This window comes from Drosophila rhopaloa, unplaced genomic scaffold, assembly GCF_018152115.1.
Source record: "Drosophila rhopaloa isolate 14029-0021.01 unplaced genomic scaffold, ASM1815211v1 contig_178, whole genome shotgun sequence".
Taxonomy (NCBI): Eukaryota; Metazoa; Arthropoda; class Insecta; order Diptera; family Drosophilidae; genus Drosophila; species Drosophila rhopaloa.
Window position 1 is genome coordinate 1265353 of NW_025335059.1, and position 9495 is coordinate 1274847.

Here is a 9495-nt window from a genome sequence, read left to right on the forward strand (position 1 = left end):
TTTTACTTTTCTGATTTCTGCCGCCTTTCTAACTCCGCTCCTTTTTGTATGTTTTTACTTTTTTTTGTAGCAACTGCAAGCCATGTCCTGTGGCCAAGCCAACGTTCCTGTGCGGTGCCGACAACAGGACCTACTCATCACTATGCAGATTGGATTATCACAATTGCATACATTCGACGTCCATACGGATCGCCTGCAAAGGATTCTGTCCCTGCAAGGGTAAGTCAGAGTCCCCCTCTTTTTCCAGCATTCTAGCCATAACAAACGGACTACCAGTGCCGGGAACAAATAACACGGCCAACTCGAAGCTGAATCAAATGCTCCGCATAATGAGCTCGGGCCTGGCAGACGGCCAGAGTGGAAGGACGAAGGACCTCCGTTGACTGCAAAATAAATTGCTTGCATATTTTGTGACAGGCTTAGTCGCCAGTTGTTTGCCCATGAAAGTATGCTGCAAAAACTAAGCTGCCGGCTAAACGCGATTTGTTGGGTCGAGGATTCTCCAGCAATAGCTGGCAATTAAAAATTCCAATTACAAAACAATGGCTTTGGCTTTAAATATTTTTGCCCCGGCACATCACTTGTTAAATATTTAATAGGCCGGCGAACAAGTAGCCGCCGCCATTGTTATTCCTCCACCGTCCATTGTAAAATGCTCCCGGAAAACCACTCAGCCAGTCAGCCACGTTAATTTTCAATTTTGCACAGCCGAGAGAGTGCAGTGTGGGCCGGAAAATAAAACACAAGTGCACGGGGGGCGATGCCTCAGTGAGCCGCGATGCATAAAGTTAGCCTGTTTCAGCGATTTCCTGACCACCACTTTGCAACTTGGTCCTTTTTTGCAGAGAGCGTCGATGGCAAGCGGTTGCAGCGCATTGCCGGCTACAACAAGTACAACAAGAAGATCAACCTGGAGCAGCAGCAGCAGCAACAACAACAGCAGCAGGCCTACAAGGACAGCAACAACAACGACATCATGATGTCAAGCGGCAACATCATGGGCGGCAATAACAACGATTTTAACACGATCATGAATGTAAGTCAATGGCATCTACATACATAGTATATGGGCATGGTGTACCATTTAATTTTTGGGTATCCCGCAGGACAAAGAGGACAACAACCGGCACTACAACCACATCAATGCCCAGTACACATTCACGCCCGAGGAGATCAAATATGACAACAAGCACTACAAATACCTCAAGTACACGGCCTACAAGAAGGTGAGTGGAGTGAGTCAGCTGGAAATCTCATCTAGTATCCCCTTTTTTAACTGGTTTTCACTTGGCAGGATTCCAAATACCAGGAGGACAAGCGCAAGATGCGAAACTACAACGAGGTGGTGGAGAAGCAGCAGCAAAAGTTCAATAAGAACAACAACAACTTGAACGGTGAGACTTTGTTTATATACACTTTACTTTAGTCACTCCCGAACATCCCCATACATATGTTGCATGTATCCCTATATCCTAATACATACATATATGTACGATTTAAAGATAACTTTTAAATCTTAAAATATTTTTTAAATTGACCCGCCACTTTTATCCCGATTGTAACATTTACAATTTCTCAAAATTTTAATATCTAGAGTACAAAAGCAATTTTATCAAATATCAAGATTAGTGAACTGCACTATTTTTTCCCCTAGTTAAAAGCATTTTCTTAGATGATGTTTTCAAAATTGAATAAGAGGGTTTATTAAAAATGTTAAGGAAAGTGAAGCTCCAGAACCGCCAAGGAGCCTAACTGATATATGTAGTTCCACTTAAGATCGGAATATATCACCCATTTTAACAAACTATACCATTTTGAATAATAATTTATATGCTGTATCAATATCATCCCACAGCCTACCCCTCGAAGTCGGCGGAGTGCAAACCGCAGCAGCTGACGGCGATCGGCAACCGGCTGCTGGACTGGTTCTCGGTGATCATGGCGGACAGCAAGAAGCGGCGCCAGCACAGCCAGAAGTCGAAGGCGCACTTCCCGCCCGCCTGCAAGACGGAGGCGAAGTGGATGTTCGGCCACCTGGATCTGAACAACGATGGCCAGCTGTCGCTGCAGGAGATGTACGACCTAGAGCACGACCAGAACGAGCGGTGCATCAAGCCGTTCATTGACACCTGCGACTTGGACACGGACAGCTCGATCAACACAAGGGAATGGTGTCGGTGCTTCGAGAAGACGGATCGTCCCTGTGCCGCCGTTCGCCGGAGAATCGCCGGCGACTTTGCAGGTGAGATAGGTACAGGTGGACATTTCTCTGGCTACATAACACTAATACTTCTATGTTCTCTCTATATTCGTATGAGTTGTGCGGGGTCCTGGGCCTTAGTTATATATATCCCCTTCCCCCAAAAACAACAACCTGAAACAACAAACCAAGACCGAAAACAAGAAACCAATAAACCGATAAGCGGGAAGAGTAATTTGGTTTCAGTTGGTTTTCGTTACTGTCACTTTCACTTTCACTTTCACTACTATTTGCCATCTCTTTCGCCGCCTCTGTTTCCGTCTCTTGTGCTATCTGCCATCTCTTTCGGACGGCGCTTTGTTGCCCGCTTAGTTTTTGTTTGTCTGACACTCTTTGCTCCTACTTTACACGCGTTGGAACCTTTTTCAAACTATAATTAAGCGCCTGACAGCTAAATAGAAACCCTGACACACTTACATTTACACTAACACACTCGCATTAACACAGCCACACAAACATCCACTCACACAGACACACCAGCAGTTAACAGAAGTAACCTTTTTTCGCGCTGCTTTCGTTGTTAACTTTCGTTTTGTGCTCGCCGCCCCGTTTTTTTTTCCATATCTTCAACTTTTAAGCCAGCAAATTAAACACTTCTAACACAACAAGAAAAACACTGAACTTTTCCGTAACCTCTGAAACCCCCGCCGCCCCCCTGCTGTAGAAACCGCCACTGTCCGATGCTTTTTGTGTTTGCCTTTTTGGAAACCCCCTCTATACTATATACATACATATATATACTCGCATACCCAAACTGTATAATTTCATCCTTTGTTTGCCCGCCACACGACCCGAAACAAAATAGATCCAGCAACAACTTGCTTGTGCCGCTTCTCACTGAATCCAAAACTAGCCCACCCATTACTGCCCCAGCAAGTTGCCCCACTAAAACGTTGCACTTTGTTCTCTCTCTCGACGGCGGTAACCAATTAGGCGCCTACGCACCGGACTGCGACATCCAGGGATTCTACAAGCCCACCCAGTGCCACAACTCGGTGGGAGTTTGCTGGTGCGTGGACAAGCACGGAGTCGAGTTCGCCAACACACGCACACGCGGCAAACCCAACTGCGGTGAGTACCTGGGGCTTAGGATATAAACACTTAACCCGAACATTTGGCGGGGCACATAACAAAAGGCCCGCAAAGTTTCAAAAGACCATAATCAGGGAAGAATGCCGGTGGAAATGGGTTAAGCTGGTCAGTTGCCGCATTTAACCCTCTGCATACACAATTGACGTTTCCATAACGCTCTTGGAAGTGGCCAACATAGTTCACATCACACTTCTCTGTGAAACTAACCAGCATAACTTACTGTAGAAGTCAAGCCATTAAAACATTTGCATTTTATTTCATTTATTTAAATCCCGAAGCTAACCGCTCTTTTCAAAAAGTAATTTCAAATTGTATGCTTCCTACATGTGGGGATTGCAAAGCTGTCCAAAATATGTGCGCCACCATTAAAACTTTGTCTCTATGGACTAAATAAATGGTGTAAAATAGAGCTTACAAAAATATGGAAACAAATAATTAACACATATTGCAAAATCTTTATTACATAAACTTCTTTATTTCCAATTCCCTATAAATATTACTGACAATTAAAAATGTATTTTATGCTGAAATCGGTAAAACCTAATATAAAGGGCTGAACTAATAGTTATGCGAACCAAATGCACATGTGCAGAAGTAATCCTTAGTGGTTTGCATTCCCTGCAGTTCACAGTCGATGCCAATTAATGCGCAATCCCGTTCGATGAAATATGCCAACCGACTCTCGTGTTTCTTTAACGATTTTCGTGGCAATCGAACTGTGTCAGCCATCCCACGATTTGCCACCTGAGCCAAATATCAGCCTTTAAGCCAGGTTTTATGGCCCAATGCTGAGTTATGCGTTGCCGCAGTGCCGGCCTTTCGGTATCGAAAACAGCTCGCACTCCGTTGCGTATACGTAATCTGCTTATCTCTACCGCCCCGTTTACTTGGCCCATCCTTGTGCTCTTGTTTTCCGTTCCGAGCTGATTTAACTCAGCACTTAAGGTTGTTAAAGTTGTCAGGAGCAGAACGGAAAAGGCGGTCAGTTCGGGCATTACCAGGGGATCGGTAATTGAGTTTTCCTATTAATATCACACATACGCCATGCATAACACATGAGATGGCCGGTTCGTCCTTTTCAAAAATAACGAACAAGGACGCTTTGCGGTTGACCGCCATTAGACGTGCAGAGTATGGCGATGGGTTAGATTAGTGGCGGGGAATCTCCATTAATTCAAGCACACATTCTAATTTCATGTCCAATCCAAACAGAGTCCGTGGTTAATAACGCCGCATCGCTCACATCCGACGACGAGGACGAGGGCGCCGACGATGAGGACAGCGCGGAGGGCAGTGCCGATCAAGTGCTGGTCTTCTAAGCGACCCAACAGCTCCAGCTTGGCGAACCGATAGCCCTGGGCCCTGGCGCATCCAATCAGCGAGCTAGCGTTATAACAGAAACTTAATATTATTATTACTATTATGATTGCAAACAAACCAAAAGTGGAAGTAAAAGCAAACGCAGCAGCGAAAACCCAAACCCGAAAACAGAAACATAAATGTGCAGTAGCCAAGTAAGCGTTTTTGAATAGAACTACGTATAGCAAACAGCAGAAGCAGCAAACACTCACACACACACATACACACACACCATGCCACCAAGGATAACTAAAAGGAGCCAGACGAACAGAAGGGGCGAAAACCAAAGAGAAACTGTAGCATAGTTGAAGGCGCATCGCACGCAAATTGGCAAATCGCTGATGCCAACAGTAGGAACAAAAAAGAATACCCAAAGCCACCACACACATCCACCCATCCGATGCTCAAGCTACTTGTTTTTTCGTCAGTCAATCAGCACAGCCCAGTCAGCCACGATTTCTCCTTTGTTATCACTGTTGTTTGCACGGATGGGTGACTTCCGTTCAGTTATCGCCAGTAATCCGTCTATTTTAGCCTTTCGCAGCAGAATTAGACCCTATCATATGTCCTCCTCTGCTTTCGCGCAAGCAAAACACGACACACGCTAAGAATTCCGCCCAAAAAAAATATATAAAAATTTATGTGATAAGTTTTTGAAATGAATGAGAATACGAACGAAGAAGAAGGCAACCTACCATCGGCAGAGGCTAGCGACTCCAGGGCTTTCATTATCCAAGGATCGAGGGATCGAAGGACGAGACACAGGAACGTGCGGCCAAAGAGAGTAGTTTGAGTGGGGTTTTGGAGGCGAACTCATAGTTGCATATGTACGAAACATAATCGCGTTCATTTAGTGTTACTTACCAGATATATAGTGAGAGATCCGGCGCTTGCAAGGCTTTGTTAGGAGGCTAACGTCGTTTGTATCAGCACCTGCCAGGGCGAGACTCAGCACCTGCTTTTATGTAAACCGATTGTCAGTAACACACCCATACACCCCATACACGCGCACTCCGGTGCTTTTGGGCATCCAAAATCGCGGAGGCGCATTGAAATTTCCACACACTCGTAGGACATACGACATTAACGTAAGGGAAGGACTCAGCAAGAGATTCGATAAACGGCAATTCGCTTATACATGCATATATAAATAAATATATAATATGTTTAACATGTAAGTATATAAGAGGCATAATTAAGTGGCAGCAACAGCAGATCGTCAGACCGAAGCTCATCCCCAATTTTTTTAATTCCGCCCTTTGATATTTTCCAGTCGAGAGAATTAATGAGAATTAAAATCGGAATTTTAACACATTTATGAGCAAAAAGGATAAAAACTTAAGAATGCTTGCAAAAAAAACGAAATTATATAGCCAATTGTAGTAAACAAAACCAATGCATATAAATAAACCTTTTAATTATAGCAAAAATTTATAACCAACAAAGAACATTAATAACAATCATTTGCAAACGAGCGAAGAGTGGAGAAAAATATCTGTTTTCGGCTGCATTTAAAGCAAAGATCATGACAAAATCGAACACAAATTATTTGTGGTGAACACCCTATAACTGACTATGTACTACGATTACGATTGTATTTATGTATGTATTTATGAACTTGTGTATTATTATGCAAATTGTATTAATTCTAGGGAGCCAAATGGGCAGCCACCACAGAAACCGAAAACCCATTTAGAACACACCTTTGGCACTAAAATTTTTAACAAAATCTGTTTACAAATATAATTTTTCTGTATTTTCGGTTAGATTTTTGTACCACTCATAAATATTAATTTACCATAGAATCAACTACATGATACGTACGTAATGCATTTGGAAAATATTTAAAAAAATAACATTTACTTTGGTTCGATAGCACAGGTTTTTGTTTCTACCAACTACAATTCGTTTATATATGGAATGATGAAATCAATAAATATTATTTAATGCAATTCAAGTGTGGACTATTTTCTTAATTAATCGCCAGCAGGTAAAGGATCTATGGCCAAACTTTTATTTGACTTCGGGGCGCGTGCAAACTGCTTTGTTGACCGGCCATTAAACAAATTGTGGCAACTTGTGACATTTAAACGGGCTCCATAACAACACAAAAGCGGCAAGAATGCGAATGACTAACAATAAATTTACGGTGCTAATTTTATGCGCACACAAGCAGCAAAAAGCCAAACAGACTAGTGAAAAACGAAAACGAAAACCAGAAGAACTCTACGAGGGCGACGCGCAACAGGCGCCCAAAACAATTATGGCACAGATTTAAATAAATTTTAGTTTGGCGGGGATGACTCTTTAGGTGGGGGGATGGAGGGGTGTTCTAAATGGAGCAAAGCAAGTCAACGCCAACGCCAACGAGTTCACACGCTAGTTGGTTTGGCGGGGAACGGTCCCCATATCGCCATATAGCCATATAGCCAGCCATACAGCCATATAACCCGAAGAGCGGTGTCAAGGGTGCTGAAACCGGCGGCAACTTTGCATGCCGTACAAAACGGAAGTTCCCGGCGACAATTAAGCAACACACACTGAACCATATAAAGCGTAATATGTGCCCCGGCAAAGTTGCACTCACATTCTTAGCAAAGTCAGTTAGTCAGTCACTCAAAGTTAACAGCTGCACAGAGAAAATAAGTCTGCATGGAAAATGGCTCTTAAATTTCAATATTAATTTGTCTGTAAAGGGAAGTAATGTTTATTTGAAGCTAGACACTAGTAACCAGGAACCTTTAATTAACTTTTTTTGGAGAAAAAAATTTTTCTTTACTTTTTAGTTTTTTGAGTCCATGATGTTGACTAGTAAAAACAATTTCTCAACCCTTTATCGTTGTCAGAATAGGTCACTTTGCAATAAAAAAAATATTGCTTTTAAATGCCTCGCTTTTTCTGTGTGTAATCATTGTTCTTGTGCCAAGATTTTTGACTAGTTGGCTTGGGCTAAATATTTGGCCAACATAAACAATCCCGGCTGAGTGTGCGTCGGCTCATTTGCATAATTCTGTGAATCAGACAATGCGACAAGTTGCACATGCTACGCCTGGCTGCTCGGCCAGCTTGAAGCCCCTTTGCCAGACTGAGCTGGGCCTGAACCAGGCCGAAAAGCTTTCATGTCACCCAGACGGTGGCGGTTATGGGTGCTTCATTGTTACGTCCTCCCCCACCCGGAATAACCATGACTTTTTGGCATTTTTAATTAGTGCTTTGATATGTGCTACTATTTTGTTGCATGCAGTTGGTAACTTTTATTTTTATGCGTCATTCAGGCGTCACTTTGGCTCTTGTTGTTGACACCACGCACATACTGGCTCAGGACTTTATAGTTCAAGGTGAATACGTAAAAGTGTTGTGGGACTTGAAATAAATTCACAGCGGCTGTTGTTGCAGGCTTTTGTGTCCGGAGTCAGGGTGTTAATAATTAAAACTTGCCCCTTGTCCTGCGATGTTGCTGCAACATTCTGGATCCGTGTCACGCCACCGAATGTTTCGCATTATTTAACCCTTTTTTTTGGGGTGGACTATAGTCCAGGGTCGGCGGAAAAGGGGGCAATGCTGCAGCTGCTTGCAACGGGCAATTATTGCGCAGTTATTGCATGTCGTGTGCAATGCCTATGAATTATTACGTATACGCAGTGTGTCCACAGCGAAAACGAAAGTCTGGGCGGGGCGGTATTTATGCTGCAGTTGTTAATAAATTCAAGAAATTGCTATAGTTTTCATTTGTGACGTTTGGAATGGTTTATATATTGAATTTATCTTATTGATGGACGGCGTTATTTTCATGAAATTGTTTGTGACTACAATATAATTATTAGTGTTTTATTATATGGAGTATCTTTACGTTTTTTTTTAAATTGATTTATGTGCTAATTCTAGACTTTTTTTAATGTAATAACACATCAAAAATACAGTGAGTTTTTTTCTTTATAATCAAAATTAAAACTAATAAATATTTCCTTTTTAAAACTGCTGACCAAAAGGTATCAATTATATAAATTTATAAAATGCATTATAGCTTTAACTAAATTTAGTCAACACTTAGTTTTGAAGTTTAAGACTAATAGATAGATATAATTAAGTAATTAATTCTGGATTTATTATTTGTTTAAAACACTGAACATTTCATTTAATTTCATGAAAAGCTACTTTCAAAGTTTGCTTTATGTACTTCTTGTTGCATTAAGTTATACTTTAAGTTTTGTTAAATAAGTTAGTTATTTGTGTTATGGCCTAAGATAGTTTGCTAGATATTGTGGTAAATGAGAAGTACTCAAAAACTAGGCCTTAGTAAAGACAGCTTATCAGGCTGTCAACTATTCAATATTCTGTATGACAAAACCACACGCTCTCCAAAACCTTCTCAAGTCTGACTTCACTCATTAAATTTGGTAATCGCATGTGCCCTAATGTCAACCATATCGCCGCTCAACCAAGACATTTCGGTCGCTCAGGCAATAAGATAGAGCGCCGTCGACCTTGGCCAACTTGCCAATGGGTTCCAAGTGCCAACCGCAAAGGTCACGCACAGTTCGCCATCGCAAATCGCACACTGCCGATACCTTGCGCAACTGGGAGGCCCTTTGATGACACACTAATTAAAGGCTACCTGCCACTAATTAACGATAAACAATTGACGACGGAATTGGCCCGTTTGCTCTTGCCACAGGTAAGAACCCAACTTCAGCCAAGATAGGGGCCAACGGCACGGCCATTTGTCATTCGGAAGCAGCAGTTACAAAGGGGAAACAAACGTTGTCAACGCCAAACCCACTGAA

At 42.3% G+C, this 9495-nt stretch overlaps 1 protein-coding gene across 4 annotated transcripts in view; it reads left to right on the forward strand.

The window, feature by feature from the left end:
- LOC108052241 (proteoglycan Cow) overlaps positions 1-6668 on the forward strand; it is a 46145-nt gene extending 39477 nt beyond the window's left edge. The window contains exons 5-11 of one of the 4 annotated variants that reach the window (XM_044459181.1): positions 71-219; positions 846-1036; positions 1107-1235; positions 1295-1394; positions 1856-2251; positions 3194-3331; positions 4565-6668. In XM_044459181.1, the coding sequence (XP_044315116.1) occupies positions 71-219; positions 846-1036; positions 1107-1235; positions 1295-1394; positions 1856-2251; positions 3194-3331; positions 4565-4671 (1210 nt within the window). In that variant the 3' untranslated portion in view covers positions 4672-6668. The remainder of the gene's footprint in view (positions 1-70; positions 220-845; positions 1037-1106; positions 1236-1294; positions 1395-1855; positions 2252-3193; positions 3332-4564) is intronic. The other 3 variants (XM_044459183.1, XM_044459182.1, XM_044459184.1) reach the window with 3 other exon arrangements.
- The last annotated feature ends 2827 nt before the right edge of the window (positions 6669-9495 follow it).